General features: G+C 44.3%; 1 protein-coding gene across 4 annotated transcripts; it reads right to left on the reverse strand.

Annotated features, from left to right (window-relative positions):
- Positions 1-1,407: 1,407 nt before the first annotated feature.
- On the reverse strand, positions 1,408-17,473 carry WDR45B (WD repeat domain 45B). Of its 4 annotated transcripts, none has more exons than XM_084491860.1 (10): positions 17,276-17,472; positions 11,766-11,840; positions 8,676-8,777; positions 7,925-8,012; positions 7,291-7,385; positions 5,679-5,869; positions 3,792-3,877; positions 2,826-2,927; positions 2,111-2,232; positions 1,408-1,736 (listed from the first exon to the last, which is right to left on the reverse strand). In XM_084491860.1, the coding sequence occupies exons 1-10, from the start codon at positions 17,340-17,342 to the stop codon at positions 1,630-1,632; spliced, it is 1,035 nt and encodes a 344-aa protein (XP_084347986.1). In that variant the 5' UTR covers positions 17,343-17,472; the 3' UTR covers positions 1,408-1,629. The 4 variants fall into 4 exon arrangements, with proteins under 4 accessions (XP_084347986.1, XP_084347988.1, XP_084347987.1 ...); XM_084491862.1 differs by lacking the exon at positions 17,276-17,472 and adding an exon at positions 11,590-11,657 and having other exon boundaries at positions 11,766-11,821; XM_084491861.1 differs by lacking the exon at positions 11,766-11,840 and having other exon boundaries at positions 17,276-17,473.
- Positions 17,474-18,166: the final 693 nt, after the last annotated feature.

Here is an 18,166-nt window from a genome sequence, read left to right on the forward strand (position 1 = left end):
GGTTTGCACTGGGACTCAGAATGGGTTTGAGCTGGTCTTCTTTTGGTATAACCAACACTGTGTACTTGATGCCCTCTATGAACATGCCCGAGGCAGTGTGAATCAGTTTGTCGTTCAATGGCCACCACCTTTTACTCAATTGACTATTCTCCCAAATCTGTGGCAATAGGAACTTCATGTGAGAGCATAAGTGAATACAGCAAAATTAGTCACTTTTATTTAAAAGAAATAACATATTACAAATAAGTGTGCAAAACAATTTCTGTGATTAAATACACATAAAAGCAACATGCAACCTTGACATCAAAATCGGCATAGAAGTTAGTCCTCAGTATGTTACATGATACTAAAAGAAACTTGTCAAATGTAGAGAGTTTGCAGCTAAACAGTCTTAAAGTGAACTGGGATGTCAGATTTGAAGCATCTGTGAAATAAAATTTCAGAAGAGCAAGACTTCCCTCCCCCCAGATATTTAGTGCTATTAATTGAGAGCTTGTGTCTATTTCAGTTTCTAGTTTAGTATCTTATGCCTTAGTTCAGCAGTAAATATTAATTGCTGTGTAACAATTTAGGGGAAAGAGTTTGCAAGTGGTTTAGTCTAACCTAACTTTCCTTAGGCAAACATTATTTAGTATGCAACATCTCAAAAAAAAAAAAAAAAAAGGTTTGCACATTTAAAGCCATTGCAGAGAAGTATACTTTGTGCCACTGCATTCATGTATTGTGCTGGATGTGTAAGTGGCCTGTCCACTCTTCCAGTTGAAGCACAGGAATTTTAGAAGCAGTCAGTACAACTGACACCAGTACCAGCAGTGTTTTTTTTAAACCTGGCATGGCTGCTTTCCCTACAGGAGCAATTGCCTCTACAGCTGCAGGAGTTCCATATGCCCTGGGTACTTGCTTCACACACCACAGAGAGGTCAGTTAGGTCAGCAACTGCCCAAAAGTGCCATCAGCAACTGCATACAGACAATTAGTGCTGACTCTTCAACTTAACCACCAGTGGTGTGGTTACTACACAAACAGTAGTGTAGAGCTGCAGGATTACCTCCACCCCTCAAGCAGGATTCAGGCTACAGGCTGCTGTGGCTCCATGCTTGTCCTCTCTTCCCTGCTAGGCTAAGATGTGTTGGGGAGAGAGGGGAAAGGCAGTACTCCTGTTCTGCACAAGGCTGGTAGAGTTTTATTTGAGTATGATACTTGAGTATTTTCCCTACTTCCAGCAATGCCTGAAATCTTCTGTTTTCACATCCCTTTTTCTAAGGCTAGTCCTGACATTTGTACAGCCCCCTGCAGATCTCTTAGTTGGCAGGCACTCGTGTTTTATCTAAAGTCGTTTCACAGTTTAGATTAAAGAGAAACCCAATAGGCACAAGCTTGTTGAAAGCCACATCTTGAAAACTTGAGTTGATGACAGTAACCCAAAGAGACTTTAATGATGAATGCTTGCAGAAATGAGAATAAACATATGTAGTCCCCTACTTCAGAGCTTGTTCTGATCATGTTGGGCCAGGCTTCTCAGTGAGGTCTGCTAAACTTCTCGATCAGCATTGGACGTTCATATACTGTCCTTCCAAAGATCCAGAATAGCCAAGGCAGTACTTTGACCCATGCACTCCCTTGATGCAGTCAAAGCTTGTCATCAGTCATTTCTAGAAACTGAGCATAGACATCCCTTGAGCATTCCCCTTTTTGGTTGAATAAGAACTTGTAGTAGCTGCCATCTGCACATATTGCTGAAACAAAAAACAAAGTCACTTTCAGTTCAGCTGTTCAAGCAGCTCTGTTCTCTTACCTTAGCTAGAGTTTAAGCTGGCCTTTCAAGCCAACAAGACACAGGTGTTCTGGAGGTACAGTGTATCTCATGCAGTGTGCGCCAGCCAGCCTGGAGTCTGCCAGGTGGCTTAGCACTGCACCCAGCCTCACTCCCTTACATCCAGCGTGCGCCCAGACAGCTTACTCTGGTGCAGCATTGGGCAGTGATGACTCCTGGTCACAGCTGACATGGGCACACAGCACTGCCTCGCCTGAGTGCTCCCCACAGCTCAAAGCGAGCGTGTTTCAGAGGCTGGTTCTCCAGCCAGAACCTCAAGGAGCTGCTGTTACTCACCTAAGACAGCATTTGGCTCTGTTCCAAAGGCACAAATGCATGGAGAGCCTGAGGGAACCTGAAATTTGGAAAAACTCCATTTGGAACTGAAGTATTTGGGGAGAAAGCTGGCTGAGGCCAAACTGAAAGAAAAAAAAGTAACAATTTGGTAAGGCATTCATTAGAGTCAGGTTAGAACTGCTAGCATGTTTGCACAAGTCAGGGTCCCGCTAACTGCTCTTACACTGCATTCTTGTTTTCTCCAATTAAGTATCAGGCAATATGAACAGTCCTGCTTCCATGGAAGGGTGACCCTATAACTACCTTTTTGTTACTTTACATGTTTAAGTGACTGCAGAAACTGCCAAAAGGATTGATTTTAGTAGAGTGTGGTTTGTTTTTTTTTTTTTTTTTTTTTTAAAGTAGAAATTGTAAAAGTTACCAGAGTTAATGCACGATTATGCATGAGTTAATACCACGTTAATGCAGAGACTAAACATCTCACTAGGAAAAAACCAAACAACTGTCTACTGGAAGAACTCTACAACTCCATAAGGGACAGCAGAAGCAGGGCAGTTGCTAAACAGTCCTAAATTTACAACTTCAAACAGCACAACAGATTACTGTTAGCAGCTCAAGAAGTGCAGCTATTAGCTGCTGCTACTGCCAACAATTTAAACCCTATTAAAAGCCAACCAATACCCCCATACAGGCCTTAGAATGGCTCAATCCATACCTTGACTGCTTATTTCTTTTGGGGTCTTCTGCAGCAAAAATATGTACTGTGCCATGGTCACTGGATACGCAGATTAGGGAAGCATCCTGATTGAAGTTAATGCTGTGGATAGTAAGGACAGTTGCAGTATTTCCACTGGAAGCTACTCCCTGGTTTCCAGTGCGTACAATCCCAGTTCTGGGGCTGCCTGCAGCAGCTGCCAGCCTGCCAGGTGAGGTGTTAATTGCTCCTCTCAGGGAGGAGAGAGGAATTCTCCCATTCAGAGCAGCTCTGCTGACATGAACGAACACCCTCTTTGGTGGTGAGCACACATCAGAACATGGAAGGCCAGGTTTAGCAGCAGCAGACTGCCCTGGAACGGACACTACTGGCAGGGTCTGTGCTGCCACCTCTACTGAAAGAAGGCAAGGACTCTGCTCCAAGGAGCAGGCACGTTGGCGTTAGGTAAAGTGTGCAACATTCCTACCCTGATAACCAGGGTTCAGTGGAAGAACGCGTTACCCACCTCTCCAGGGAGTACATCAAGCAGGGGACTGAATCAAACTTCTGCATACAAGAGCCTGAGGCAGAGCAGCACTGAGTTATAATGAATGTTACTCACCCCCAGGTGCCTCAGCCTAGTCTCTGGGGGAAGTGTTACACTGCAGCACTGCATTCTCCGTATGCTGGTGTCAAGTGTCCACCCAGCTGCAGTGCATTCAATGCAAAGAAATGAACCTGTCAAAGCATGCATTTCCTCCCATGCCCTGTAACCCTGCCTAGGTTCACACAGCTGCAGCTCTTCTAGCACTGGGCCAAGAGGAAGAAGCACAACCCAGTGCAGCACTGGCCCCTCTGTCTGAGTCCTGCTGTGTGCCTGTGGCACTGCAGCTCTCTGCATTCTCAGAGAGGCTCAGGTGCCACATACCAAGCTGCTTCAGCACCACACTCCCCGCACAGACACAAAACAGAAGCAATTAAACGTACCAGTATATATTGGCTGCCTGTGATCCTCTTCGTAGCTCCTGGATTAAATGCCCTGATGAAGTATCAAATATTCTTATGAGGGTCCCCTTGAGAAGGAATCAAGCATTATATTAGGAAATACAGAAAACTACTTGGACAGTATCTTTACATCTGTGAATACATTGCAGCATGCCCCCAGACAGACAGTTGGGTTTTTCATCTCAGTAGATTTAGAATCCTCTTAGAGTTAGTTTTTGGGAAGAATATTAATTCCCCCCCACCCTCAACGTATTGTTGTAACACTTTGGTATACGATCTTAGTATCTACTCAGTAAGTCTTATTCAAGTTATATTCTAAAGTCCTAGTGCAGCCCCAGCATTGGTTTGCAAGCATTAAGAGTAGTCATGGGGATAGCTTCTCATGCCCAGGTTCTGGGGATCATTTCTTGCCCATTCCCCATATTCTGTACTATTTTGATTGCTTTTTTTTCCCCTCAACTTGAATATAATCAGGTAGTTTTGCTCTTGCAAATTAGTTCTGTTGAATTCACCTAGAAAAATTATTCACCTACTTACTACATACTCGTTATCTGTGTTAATCCAAATCTAAGAGACCTCTTAGACAAGTCAGGTTACAGATAGAGGACTGCCTTAGAAAACTGTACTTTAGAGAGTAAGCTACACATGACACCAGAGACTTAAAACAAGTTAGTGCATCTCAAAGCAGCCAACCATCTAGTAGCAGTTTCATCTGGTGAAGAGCACATATATATTGTCAGCTACAATTCATCTTATACACCTGGTTAACAAATGCCTCTCTTCAACCTCACATCAGTAAATAACATCACCCAACAGAGAAAAATTAAGTTGACATTTGCCTCAATGTAAGATGTGATGTTCAGTGTGTTCAAATGTGGCGTTCTGCCTATATACTTCTCTCAGTCTGCAAATGCTGTTTGAACTTACTCTATACAAAAAAAAGTTGTAGCGTCATCCAGTAGATCATTATTCTATTTAGCAATGGTGTTTGCAGCTTAAGAGCTTTGTTTAGAGGACTTACAGTATCTGTGCCTAGTTAAGAGAGACTATGGCTGCTTTTACTTTAAGCTTCTTGAGCTATTGGCTCTGTAGTAGAACCTAATCTAAACAGACTGCTTGGATTAATTTAGCTCATCCTTGAAAAACTCGTTTTAATTGAGTAGAAGGAGGCAGCAAGTACTCAGCTCTCCTCCTGCCCATCTACTTCATTTGGACACTTGGGAGACAGCCTTTGGGAGATGCAGCTCACTAGCAGATTCCACTCAAGTTCTTAAGGCAGGTCTGACTTGCTTTGCAAAGAAACTTCAGGGTTTTTTTTTCCAGTGTACAGCATTCTGTAGTCCTATGAAACTCAAGACCACACACAGTGTGGTCAATATTACAAGAACCTTTCTATTGTTACACACTGTATGAAAACACCTGGAACAAGCACATGAGGAAAACAGATTTATGCCATAGCAGACCTCAAGCCCTCCAGTATGACAGTCCTAGTTGCAAGTATTTCTTTAACAGTGGTTTTAAAGTTCAACAGGAACTAACAAAGGTGAAAGAATGTAGATAAATATTATTGAAGAAAACATGAAACACATGAACTGCTTGGGCCAAATTTTGTTCAAGTGCTACTGAAGAGTCACAGCTACAGTCAGCTAGAATAGAAATGCTACCTCAAGCACTGCATTGGGATCGCTGTTTGGGTATCCTGAAGAAACAGTAAGGATGATGATAAAAACTGAGAATGCATATTTCCAAAGACAAATTGTCCATTTAGTTACTCCTATGCCTTTCCTATGAAAGGATGCGACTTCCTATTTTATGAGGAGTTACTACACTAGAATGCATAGTAAGTCAGAGGTAAGAGGATATTCTTACTTTTTCTGATGCTGTTGCAATTCTTGTTCCCTGCAGGTTTAAAGCTATACAGCTCAAGACTCCTTCATGAGCTGGTATGTCTACAGGAGGCTTCTCTGTATTAGCCAAATCCACGATCTGCACGTGCCCGGTATGTGTTCCAGGAAATGCAAGGAGAGAATTATTACTATTTGGACAAAGGACACAGAGACCTAAAAGACAAAAACGGAAAAGGAAAGTAACTGCAGTTTCCGTAACCTAATAAATTTTTCAAACAAGTTTCTAAAATCAATAATTTAAAAATAAACAAACGTGCACATAGTAAATGGTAAATTAATTTTAATGGCTACTGCAGTATCCCAAAACATGAACCATCCATAAGAGCAGAGTACTCCTGAGGTCCTGGTGATACCAAACAGATTTCTGCCCACCCGGTCCACAGCTAGCAGAGTGATGGGTGGGTATTCCAAGAACCAACATGCTACTTTATCTTCCACCTTATGCCTAACAGCTTGTAAGTCACTGGGCTAACTCCCAGTAACCGGGCATTTACATTGTACTGCCTTGAATGCAACCAGAAATTCCATGTTTGCTTCTAGTAGGCTTGAAAACCTCAGAAGATGGGGTTCCTGAGCTCCTACCAGAGAGGACATCATCCTTATCTCCAAGCTGATCCTCCCAAGATACAAAGCACGGCCAGTACCCCTTGTTATAGTGTCCATCACTTTCAGGAAGAGTTCAGCTCCATCCTTTCTGTAACTGTCCTTCGAGTAGGCGTAGGCCACCAGCTGTGGATAAGCCCTTCAGTTTCCTTTCTGCAAGACTAAACAGGCCCAGCTCCCAGAGCCTCGCTCGCATGTGCTTTGGGACCCCGATAACCATCACAGCTGCACACAGCTGTGCCTGGAGGCAGAGAATCACAGTCACTATTACACCCCTCCAGGTTTAGCCCTTCACTTACACAGCTTGTCCTAAGTGTGCAGCTGACCCAGGAGCATGCACATCTCCTCGTTCTCCAGGCTCTTCTTCCAAGAAGAACCCCCCCCCTTTTCTATAAGTAATGCCACTGCAAAGAGCCTATTCCTCAGGGTCAAACCTGAGCCCTGTCCCAGCCACACGTACTCAGAGCCTAGAGCTGGCAGCACTGCACTAGATGGTATTCAGCCTGGGGCACTAATACTCTGCTTGGTTCGACATTTCAGATTCAGCTCATTTCCACAAAGGAGAGGTCATTCCTTGCTAATTAGTCTCTCCTTGACACTGTGAAGAGTAACCCTCTAGACACTCTAACTTGATTAGAAAAGAGGGATGATGCACTTTAATACTTTGTGTTGACAATTAAGCTTTTAGCATTACGTTCACAGATTCTTTACCTAAGAAAACACACAGCTCCTCCACAAATCAACTGTAACATAATAGGAGCACATGAAAAAGCTTTTCTGTGCCAAGCGTGAATATATTTTAATAACCATTTTATAAAAACAAAAATATCTCCAAAGGGCATGGTTGTAATGTTGTAAATAAACTGTTTAATGACTTACTAAGTGAAACAGATTCAGGCATCTAAACATAAATAGCATTAAAAGAACAGAATAAAACTGTTTCCATCCCCCAGCCCGCAGACACCACTAACCTTTAGGGTTGTAGCAGGTTTCAAAGACGTGCAACTGGTGGGGATTGTGTGTGAACGTGAAAACTTTAATCATGGAGTCCAGGACTACCACAATTCTGCAAGAGACAATAAATTCTTATGACTTGGTGGGGGTTAAGGGTTAAAAGAGGAACCTGTATATTAATTCAGGACTGCAAAGGCTTTCAAGATTTAATGGCCATATTATTTCCTCCCACTCTACAGACTTGGAAAAAGCACAGCTACGAGCCTGCAAAGCACTTTTATCTAAAGCTATGGCAGCAGAACCCCCCCCCGCCCACACTTACACAAAACTCCAACTCCTAATAACAGCTCTTGCTCTAGAGATTCACTTGAATTCCCTTCACACTCCATACATAGAAAAAAACACTGTCAACAGTAGCCACTTGAGAATGTCTCCCTTTATTAAGGGGCCAAAAAGTCCTACAGGCTTTTCATCAAGGTTTCAGATTCTTGGGTTGTGATCTAATAACACACAACGCTTGCCCCTGAAAGCCTGTTTTAGATAAGCATCAGCAGTTAGAGCTAGGAGTTAACCAAAATCTATTCTTAAGTACAGTCAGAAATGAGTGCACAAGGCCAATCCGTGCATTTGGAACAAGTGTGTTGCACCTACCTGTCTCTTCGCAGCTTAACTGCTTTGACTTCTGTAGAAAATTCTATCTCAATGACAGTCTTCTTCTTCAGATCATCCCAGATCATTACTGGAACAGTGCAGAGACTGCATTAGTTCATCAAGGCATATCTGAAGATCCAGTGTCTGCATTACAACAACTTCTAGTTTCTGAGACTAGGAGGCGCATCCAGTAACTAAAGCAGTTACGGCCTGGCGTGCTGCTAGCCATAAGGTATTTAGCAACTGCATACCAACCCATGGCTCCTGCAGGTAGGAGCTGGTAAACAAAATTCAAAAGCTGATAATAAAAATACCTTTTTCTAACGACACAGTTTTCTTTTTTTTTTTTTTTTTTTTGTGGGGGGGGGGGGAGTGGAAGGGGGGGACTGTTTCTTTATTTCACTGACAACCCTTAGAATAAAACAATGTTTTCCTAATAAGCCTGCCAGCCAGGGCCCTCTTTCCCCCCTCAGGCTGCTGAGCTACAGGACACCCTTTGCAAAGTTAACAGAAGCACAGAGGGCTCTGCTCTGAGAGAGCAGTCATTGCAGATCCCTGCTTGTTAGCACTGCAGCAGCAGTAATACAACAAATTTCACCACACCTACCTAGACCTGCTGCAGCCTCCCTTCCCACCCAACCTTCAGAATACTTGACCCCAGCTCAAGGCTAGGATTTGGGAGTTCTTTTGACAGTTCCACACAGCCTAGCAAGACACACATTACAGACAATTCCTGGAGACATGGCAGTACCTTTGTTAGGTGGGTACTTCGGCTTTTTTCCTCCACCTACGAGTGCTAAATAGTTGCAACGAAACAGCATTTCAACATGGCCAACACCGCCTTCTAAAAATTCTGGAAGACAAATGTATTTTATTGAAGAGCATCACAACCTGTTAAAATGTCTTCTAATTTTTACTGAAGTTAGAACAGAAGTTTGCGTTATCTAGCACGCTGCTCAGACACCCAAAAAGACTTCTTACCCCAACTAACTTAAAAACAACAAAAGCCACCATACAGAATCCTCCAGGAGTGGAGGTGACAGACATGAGATATCTTTGTTGCCCTAACACCACAGAACTAAAGGTTTTTGTTTGTTTTATTTAAGATTAGGATTCTTAGTAAAGCTGTTTTATCCCTCACAGCAAAGATCACTGCTGCTGTTGTCAGCCAGTTGGGACAGGCCTCATTTCATAATATAGAGCAAGCAACACAGCAACATTTTAAAACTCCGTAGAAGCATTCTGTGAGAGGTCAAGCAATATCATGGTAGCTTAATTATTTCTATTACATAGTGGTTTTGTAAAAACATTTAGAAACACTGATTAATTCATTGAAGTTATTTCCCCAACTAATTCCCCTCACGCACTCTTCAAGTCTGGTGTTGCTCTCTTATGCTAAAGCTGTGTGTTTAAATAAGGCCAACACTACAACCAATAAGGCCATGAACCTTTTTATTTGCAAGGGGCTTTGTCTTTATAGTCTTGGTGGATTTGAGGAAAGAAGACAAAAACCACACATACACATAGGAAGTGAACCAGAATCTCTAATTCTGTTCTCTGGAACATCCCATAGCTGCTAGAACAGTAAAGCATGGTCCAGCCCCACTGAGCCTCCACTCAAGTTTTACACCATACAGGAAATGTAACAAAAGCAAAACAGATCAGCTGGTACAGTCAGTTTCTTAATTACAGTGCTAGGAAATTCTTTTTTTTCTTCTTAACCTTATCTGCAGAGGAAGTAGAATGAGACACCATGCTCATGAAAGAATAAAGCATCAACCAGGGGATTTCATAGACAAATTCTCTTATTATTTGATGACATTTGAGTGGGGTCTTGGTTTTGTTTACATAGCTTAGAGGGAAGCTTGGCATTCCACAGGGGAAGAGAGACCTTAACTGTGGCCTTCAGATGACCTGAGTCAAAAACCAAACCTCCTTTAACAGACTGTCCAACACCTCCACACAGGGACAGGCTCCAGTAAGACTCCTGGTTTCATCCGTCCTTCTATTTCAAAGCTAGAGGGAAAGTCGAAATTTCAGAAGGAATCAAGAAAGACCTACTGTCAGAAACAGGGATAGGAGAAAAAAAATAATGGATGTGGGAGGAAATACTACAATCGAAAGATTTAGACACATGCATGAAGGATAGGATGAAGGGAGATTCACGCATCAAGAGGCATTACAGCACATCTGGATGTTAGGGCTTGGCCACACAATGCTGAAAATAGATGCCTGGAAAGATACTCATGTTGGAGCATTTAAACCTTGGATTTTGTACAAGTCATTGTGGTTTCTTCAACATAACTTTTGACTGCTGAATTTCCGTCCAGAACAGATGTATGTGACCACTACCCCTGTGTCCACCAGATCCTCCTCTTAACTCCATTAAAGCATTAAAAGCCTGACAGCACATGCTGCTATGAAGTATTACCACTGGAAGTCTGAAAATACTCTTCAGTACGATAACTTGAGACTTTAAGAACGTGTGGTAAGGTGAATCTATGGTAGAACAGACACTTGATTCATTAGATTTACAGCTCTGACTGCTGATGCTTAGACGAGTGAAATTATGGAAATCACTAAGGTACAAGAATTAAGACTCGGTTTCATGCTGAGTTACAGATATCAAACAAATAGATGAGTTCCACGTGGGACACTGCTCCGCTGACTCATAGGGTAAAACATACCTGAGCGGTGAACAAGATTGATATTGAGAGGTCAGACTATGCTGGATATAGAAATACACAGAACAAAGTGTGAAAGGGAATCTGACTCATAAGAAATGAGTCACAGCAGTTTTCTAGAGGCCTTGAAAAATGTCCAGAGCTACCATCAGGGAGAGTTTTGGCGATGAACTCAACGGGACTTCAACCTGACTTCTGATTCTTTTAGCACACTACCACAGATGACAACTCCAAGACACGATGCTCACAGAATGATTTACTGTTCAGAACGGAAAATGGCTTGTCAGCTTTGGCCATATGAACAGTGGTTTCACAGGAATTGCAGTGCTATTTAAAGTACATTTTTCCTTTTCTAAATCTCCTTTATAGTTTATCACCACAGACTGAAAGCACTGGGAAACCTGTTTTGCATGTCAGTTTTCCTCCTACACTTGGGGTTAGGATCACATTGTTGGATTTCATTTTCCCTTATTTTGACTCAATTACACTTGCTTTCTGGTGAGAGCCCCATTACCTGTTAACACAGCTCACCTACTCCTTTCTGTTAAGGCACAATAGGTGTTTTACTGCATTGAGATCAGCCTAGATTTTTTAGAAATATAGAGAATATGTAGTATAGACCATTAGAGGTCTGAATTCAGTGCTCTTGCAAACAGTAATCTAAGCAAGTACGAAGCGTTACGCTCAGATCTCCGGTAAAAAGGCAGTAGTTTTATTGCTGTGCTAGATCACCCACCACACAAGAACAGAACAACTTCTCTTGGTGACACATAATATTGTTGCAGCAAGCAACTCTTCTCCCACTTGTGAGCAGCCAGACAACTTATCTCCTACCCAGGGCAACAAACATTAGCAACAGCTACTGCGGTTCAGCTGCTGCAAGAAGGTGAGAACTTCATCAGCAGCCAGCTTTATGCAAATTAATAGCATCTGAACATTTGACAAGGCAGTGGCATAAGTAAGAGTCCCCCTGAGACCAACCTGGATTTCCTTCCTGAGGCTTGATTGTAAGCCTTCCAGTGATGTAAAAGCAAGAGCTAGGCAAGAATCTTACAGGAAAAAAAAAAAAAAAAAAAAAAAAAAAAAAAAAAAAAAAAAGCTCAGGAGACTGAGCTTCCAACACAGAACTAGCATGGTAGAATAATTAAGCATTTTACCTTGTTTCTCTTTTTCTTTGAGTGGATCTGCATTATAAACTCGGAATCCATTTTCCATTCCACATGCAAAGCATCCTGTAGTAAAAAGCACATACACAGATATATACACACACATATAGTCATCGTGAGGTCTGCTGAAGATCTACGCCAGATCCAGAAGGTTAGGAGAGCATTACTCAATAACTGCAGGGTTAAAAGGAGGCCCATGACCACTTGCCAGCTTTGTTAGCGTTTGCACGTGAAAAGCATTCAGAGAAGTTGTCCTCTGTGGTGGTTCCTATTCAAAGTGGAAAGTTCTTGGTATTCTTTCTTGACAGGTGAGGAAACAATGGAAGGAAAGGGGAGCGATTCACAACCCATCTGTGTCCTACATGCAGTGCCAAGGGAAGGAAACCTGCCTCTTAAAAGTTATGGTCCCACAGTTGTTATGAAGCAAAACCCTTCCTTTCTTACTAGGTCAGAATTTACACCGTGATTACAAGATTCCAAACACAACCCATTGTTTGTGTTTCTGCAGAAGAGAGCTTAAAGTGTAGCTTTTTAAGAAAGCTCCGAGAGCCCAGGAGTGTCAGATACTAATAACAAACATAACAAGAGCTTAGGTCTAAACCAGGAAAATAATTGGAAAAATCAAGTTTTAGAACTGGAAAAGTAAAAAAAGTAAAATTTCAGCTACACTTGCATGCAGAAGCACAAACATGCCTTTTTAGCAGAATCCATCAAACCATCAGCATCCCATCCTGCTGCTTTATCTGCTAGAAGGTGAATGCAGTTACTGACATAAAAAAGTGCCAGTGTGAGGTCAGAGCAATTACAAGTCATTAAGCAGCAGCAAGCATCACTGAGACAGACTGACAGAATATCAGTTGTTACACAGCGTATATTCACTGCATCAAAAATTCTGTTACAGTCTTCAAGGTATTGGAAGGGAGTCAACAGAGCCTGGTCTTATCCTCACACATTGCCGTGGCTGCAATGGTTTCACCCCCAACTGAAAGCCAGGGAGATGTGTTGAAAGGCCCCTAGAGGGGAAGGAGGCCCTCAGGCCCAGCCTGCCTGCAGTGCCCACACCACCTGCTCAGATCCATGCACCCAGCGCCTTCCTCCCACCGCATCGCTGCGGGGCCATGCCTCAGAGGCTGCCACAGGGACTCAGAAGGAAAGGGTCACACGTGGCCAGACAAGATGGTAGCAGGCCTGGCTGTGTTGTGGGCAAACCATACCTGCACGAAAGCTCAAAGGACAAGGCACTTGTCCTCACTGAAGGGCAAGCAAGCAGCATTCACTACATCTTCTGCCGCTCATTTCTTCATACGGTTTAAGGTATCAGAAGAAACAACACAATTGGTAACACCCTTTTCCACACAGATTGACCGTCACAGCAGTAGCTGTTATATGGGAAAGCCACAACACAAAGAATAATAAAATAATAATAATAAAATCAGTGTTCTCACATAACAATACAGGAACACGTAACAAACTTGATCCTGACAACAGCGCTAACTTAAAACCCCCACAGCTTCAGAGGGATGGGGAGAAGATGACCAAAAATGCCAGTTTTAGGTTCTTTCTTAATACTTCAGGAGTTTCACTCCAAACAGTGCTTAAAGAACAAACCAAACAACAACAGAAAAAGTACTACATCTGTGCTCTGCTTTACAGACCAGTATCTATATCTCACAAGTGTGTGGGTGTAAGCTTGGAAGCATCCTTAGGGTTCCTGTTCAATGAGCTCATACATACAAAGGAAAAACTCCTCTCAAATCCACCTCTGCAAGCCTCAGTATAGAAAGGGAAAAACCCTTTTTATGTATCATCGTTAAAAGCAGAGTCACAGGCACAATATACTAATTTCTTCTAACAGCACAATAGTCAGTGAACAGGAAAAACAAACCCAAAACAAACCCTAAAACAAACAAAACAAAAACCACAAACCCCCAAGCCCAGAAGATTCACGGGCACTTTACCCTGTCCAAACTGCTGTAATGAATTAAGCGTGGAAAGTTCTTCTTTACCCACGTAAATGCACAGGAAATGAAAACAAATCAAACACACACATGCACGAAAACATAATAATTACAGAAAGATTAATAAACATATTGAAGTAGATATTTAAGTAAACTAAATTAATTCCCCTTCTCCCTTCCTGGTGCATCACTCTTTAGCTTGCTCTGACAGCTGAATACGTAAGAGCTCCCTGCATGGAAACAACCTCTGCCACCTCTTTCAGTATACCTCACTGGGATAACCAGAAGAGAAATGATAATGGAAAACATTTCTTGCTACAGGAAGTAATACTGCACAGGATGAGAACTAATCTGCTTCTGGTACCTGCAGTGTGTATCCATATAATTATTTCTCCAGTGATAGTTTTAAATCAGCATATCTTATTTCCAGGAAAGTGGAAGAAGGAGGATGGTGAAACTGTTCTATTCTAAAAGAGCACAGAAGTTTTCCTTGTGTTAATACCCAAAGCTTATAACAGACCCAAACAGAACACGCCTAATGCAATAAAATGCAGACGTAACATTTCCTGTAGCACTGCTACAGCTTTTCTGCAGGGCTAACCTTGTGACAAAGACATCAGCTGCACTTCATTTCTTGGGAATATCTCCATTTTTAACTGGTGACACCATAACAAAAAATAATTAAAAAAGAGGGAATGGGGTCAGTGTTGATACTCCACATACAGTTGATTGCTATTGACAGATACACAAAGTTCTTAGTCATGGCAATCTCTGAGCCAGGCGAGGGGAAAAAAAACAAAGATAACCGCACATTTCGATTCCAGGTTATGGAACCAGCTTTGGAGCCCAGTGTTTCCTACCTGATCCCAGTATTTACCAGTGGGATCACAAGTCCACCAGTTCACCTGTACCATTGTGACTTGTAAGCTGGATGTGTAATTGGGAAGGGGCTGCCAGAAGCAGAGTGTGGAAATTGTTGCAATAACAGCTATGCTTCCCTCAGCAGCAAGCCCACATCTCATTTTTGAGAAGGGACAGGCACGCTGTCAGAGAGCCACTGACAGAGAAGAAAACTCAGACGCTGTTAAAAGTTTTGATTCAGATGCAAGGTAAAACTGAATCTCCCCAGAATTATTACCCTAACCTGGAGCTGTGCCTGGTCCTGCAGTAAGTATTACTTGCCAACAGTCCCTGCGAGGCCATGGGGGCTTTTGTCTGCTATTCTAAAAACAAAGAAAAACAACGGGTTAAATTCACGACTAAGCTAGAAGATGCCAAAAGCTGACAGAGAGACCTGCAGGCTGTAGGGCCTAAGATCCAAAAACCACCATAGTGAAGCCTGAGGACATTAGTATGGCAGAAGCAGCTCCTAGTATATTCATTTTCCTTGCAACAGGAAGTTTTGTCTAAAGCCATGAAGGAAAGCACAGAAACCTACTCACATCCTAATTGATGGGGTCCTATAGCTGAGCATTTCAGTTCACTACATGAGCTCAAATGAATAAGCCAAGTGTTCCTACACCAGAACAAGTCCACACCTCAGCTCTCAAACTAGCTTTAGACTACAGCAGCAGCAAGAGAAACCTGTCAGTGACTGACAGGTATGTTTTCTGGTATGGAACTTATTGAGTTTGTCTATTCATTTCTATCAAGTATTTCTATCAAGTGCTTTAATGTTCCTCTGAAAGCATTAGAAAAGTGAAATTAAGAACTTAAGAGCATTCTCTTTTCGAACACCTGAGAACACCATGCAACACAGGCTGCTTTGTATGCTTCTAAATTTAAAAACAAGAAGATGGGAAGGGTACCCAGTGTGAAGACACAGGATTGCTCAAAACAGAGCAAGGGAAGTATGCCTCAGAAAAACTGCGGACGTTAGCTTTATCACTCGTCAGCCACGGAAGTTAAGACTGGAAGAGCCTTATTAGATCATTCCTCCCATCTTCCTATCGTTATGGGATTGGCTCATCTTAAATTACTAAGAAATTAGGTTATTGTGACAATATATGCAGACACCCACACGACTAAGCTTCAGCACTCAAGTGACTCATATTTCTATTTTTGGGAGAAGCAACATGGAAGAAATGAGCTTTTCCTCTTATCAACTTGCCTTTGAGCAGCCGAGGACTTGCCCTTCTAGAACACTTGGAAAAAGGCCCTAACCTAACACAGTTTGCATGCTACCTACAGTCCACAAGTCACCACCACAAGCATGAAGAGCTGCTAGAGCTTGCAAGTGAAAACCAAACTTGTTTTTTGTTCACTTCTTTTTGGTTGTTGTTATCCAGGTGGCTGGCCAGGCTACGTGGGACAGGACTTGAATACTGTTGGGAGTAAGCACCTCAGTTCACAGAGCACACAGATACAGCAGACAAGTTCCTTAACATACTTTGGATTCCACATTTCAAAAGAGTGTTTAATTTGTGTTAACTGCTACAGAATTTAGGGAAGCCTTCACAACAAGAACATGTTTTACATGGTAAAATGATGTTCTAAAGGCATCTTGCAGGAGAAGAGATTCCTACCTTCTTACATAGTTCTTCTGTACAATCCAACCCCATCACGGGCCAAGTATCAAACACTACAGACCCCACAGATCTGCAATGAAGCACATCCTTACTCATCTTTTTCCATCTCTGCTGTAGATGCGAGACAAAAGCACGTGCAAACAGAGTTGCTCGAGTACAGACTATGCTATTGTTTTTGAGTTAACAGGGTTGCTTGAGCAGAGCTACCAAGAAGCTCACTTCATTAACAGCTTGATATACTACCGACAAGAGCCTCAGCAGAGATGTTAGCTTGGAATCGCTGGGTAAGCCTCGTTAACACATCACTTCGAGAGCACTGGCAACAGGTATGGGAACTGCCACTCGCAGTGACAAAGGCTTCAAGACTGTCTTAAGCAAGAGCACTATTTGGTAAGAGAGGGGGGTGTTACAAAATGATGACTTTCCATTCCTTTTTCCACAAGAGGACATTTATTCATAGGACCGGTGCTATTTTTATGTTGTAAGAGCCAGACGAGGCACGGGGAGCCCCTCTCTAGCACAGGGCCTCCCCCTCTCCACACAAAGAAGTAAATAAACCCAGCGCGCAGCCCTGCGGCTCGCTGGCGCTCCGCAGACGGCACCCTGCGCTCACCCACGGCTACGATCGGCATTTTAACAAACATTTCACAGCTCCAGCCAGATACAAACTCACAGCTCGAAGCAGTTACCCCAGAAAGCGGCACTCCGCGCCTCACCCCTCTAGCAGCACGGCTCCGGGACCCCCCTTCAGCCCGCTTCTTGAGGCGAGGCCGCGCACCCTGTGGGGAGCCAGGCCAGCACCCGGCCTCTGGGGCACCCCAGGGCGCCCACCCCCGGCCCCCAGCCCCCCCCGGGCCCTCTGAGGGCCGGCAGGGCACAGGGGGGACTGAGCCCCCCTCACACGCGAGGATTCAACCCGGGGCCGCCCCTCACAGGGCCCCGCTCCCCTCAGGGCGCCCCCAGCCCCCTCAGGGCGCCCCCAGCCCCCTCAGGGCGCCTTACCCACCCCCCTCACCGTGGTCCTGGTTGAAGCCGGCGTAGAGCAGTCCGTTGCCGTGCGGGTTGGCCGGCAGCAGGTTCATGGCTCCGTCCCGCTGCCCTCCTCCTCCTCCTCCTCCTCCCCTCACGGCCCCTTTAAACCATGGCGGCCCCCGCCCGGGCCGAGCCGAGCCGAGCCGGGCCGAGCCGGGCCGAGCAGACGGCGCCGCTTCCGCCCCGCCAGGCCGCGCCGCCGAGCGCCGAGCCCGATGCGGCCGGGCGGGGAGCGCCGAGCGATCGAGCCGCGCCCGTCGGGAATGGCGGCGGGAGGCGGGAGCGCGCCCGGGGCTCTGAGGGGAGCTCTGAGGGGAGCTCTGAGGGGGCTGCACCGAGCGTGGGGGGCGGGGGTGGGGGGAGCACTTCACAGAAAGCTCGCGTATGTAGCTGAGCAGGTTAGAGACAGGATCTGTGACTTGAGCCTGCCCCCCAAAGAAGGGCAGAAATATGGAGCATCGTGATATAAAACGGGGGGGCAAAGTTCTTCGATGTTTCAAGACCCAAAGCCCGAGCAAATCGATCCGAGTTGTGCGGTGAATGCCGTTGGAGCCTAAACGCTCCGGGCTGAGAGGAGCCTAAAGCCCCCTCCCAGTGCCAGCTCCTGCCTGCCCTTCACGGGCGTTAAATTCCCTTTCTGTGCTTGCTCTGTGCCTTCCACATCCATGGCTGAATGACGAATTTCAGATTTGTGACCTACTTTTCTCCAGCATTCAGCTGGAAGCTGCCACAGCTGTTCATGTCGGTGGCTCACCAGAGCCCAGGAGCTGTGTCAGGTGCTGGGCTGCAGTGAGCTCTGGTGCCTTCCTCTTCATGCACAAAGTCACTTGTACCTCCACAATACTCTGTCTTCTCAGACAGTCATGGTATCTGG

Source organism: Aythya ferina (genome assembly GCF_964211825.1).
Source record: "Aythya ferina genome assembly, chromosome: 18".
NCBI lineage: Eukaryota > Metazoa > Chordata > Aves > Anseriformes > Anatidae > Aythya > Aythya ferina.

Coding starts and splice junctions, on each gene's coding strand:
- WDR45B (XM_084491860.1), bottom strand. CDS start 17,342: ATGAACCTGCTGCCGGCCAACCCGCACGGCAACGGACTGCTCTACGCC. Junction 2,928..3,791: donor CAGGCAGCCAATATATACTG/GTACGTTTAATT, acceptor TACTATCCACAG/CATTAACTTCAATCAGGATG. Junction 1,737..2,110: donor AGAGCCAAATGCTGTCTTAG/GTGAGTAACAGC, acceptor TTTTTGTTTCAG/CAATATGTGCAGATGGCAGC.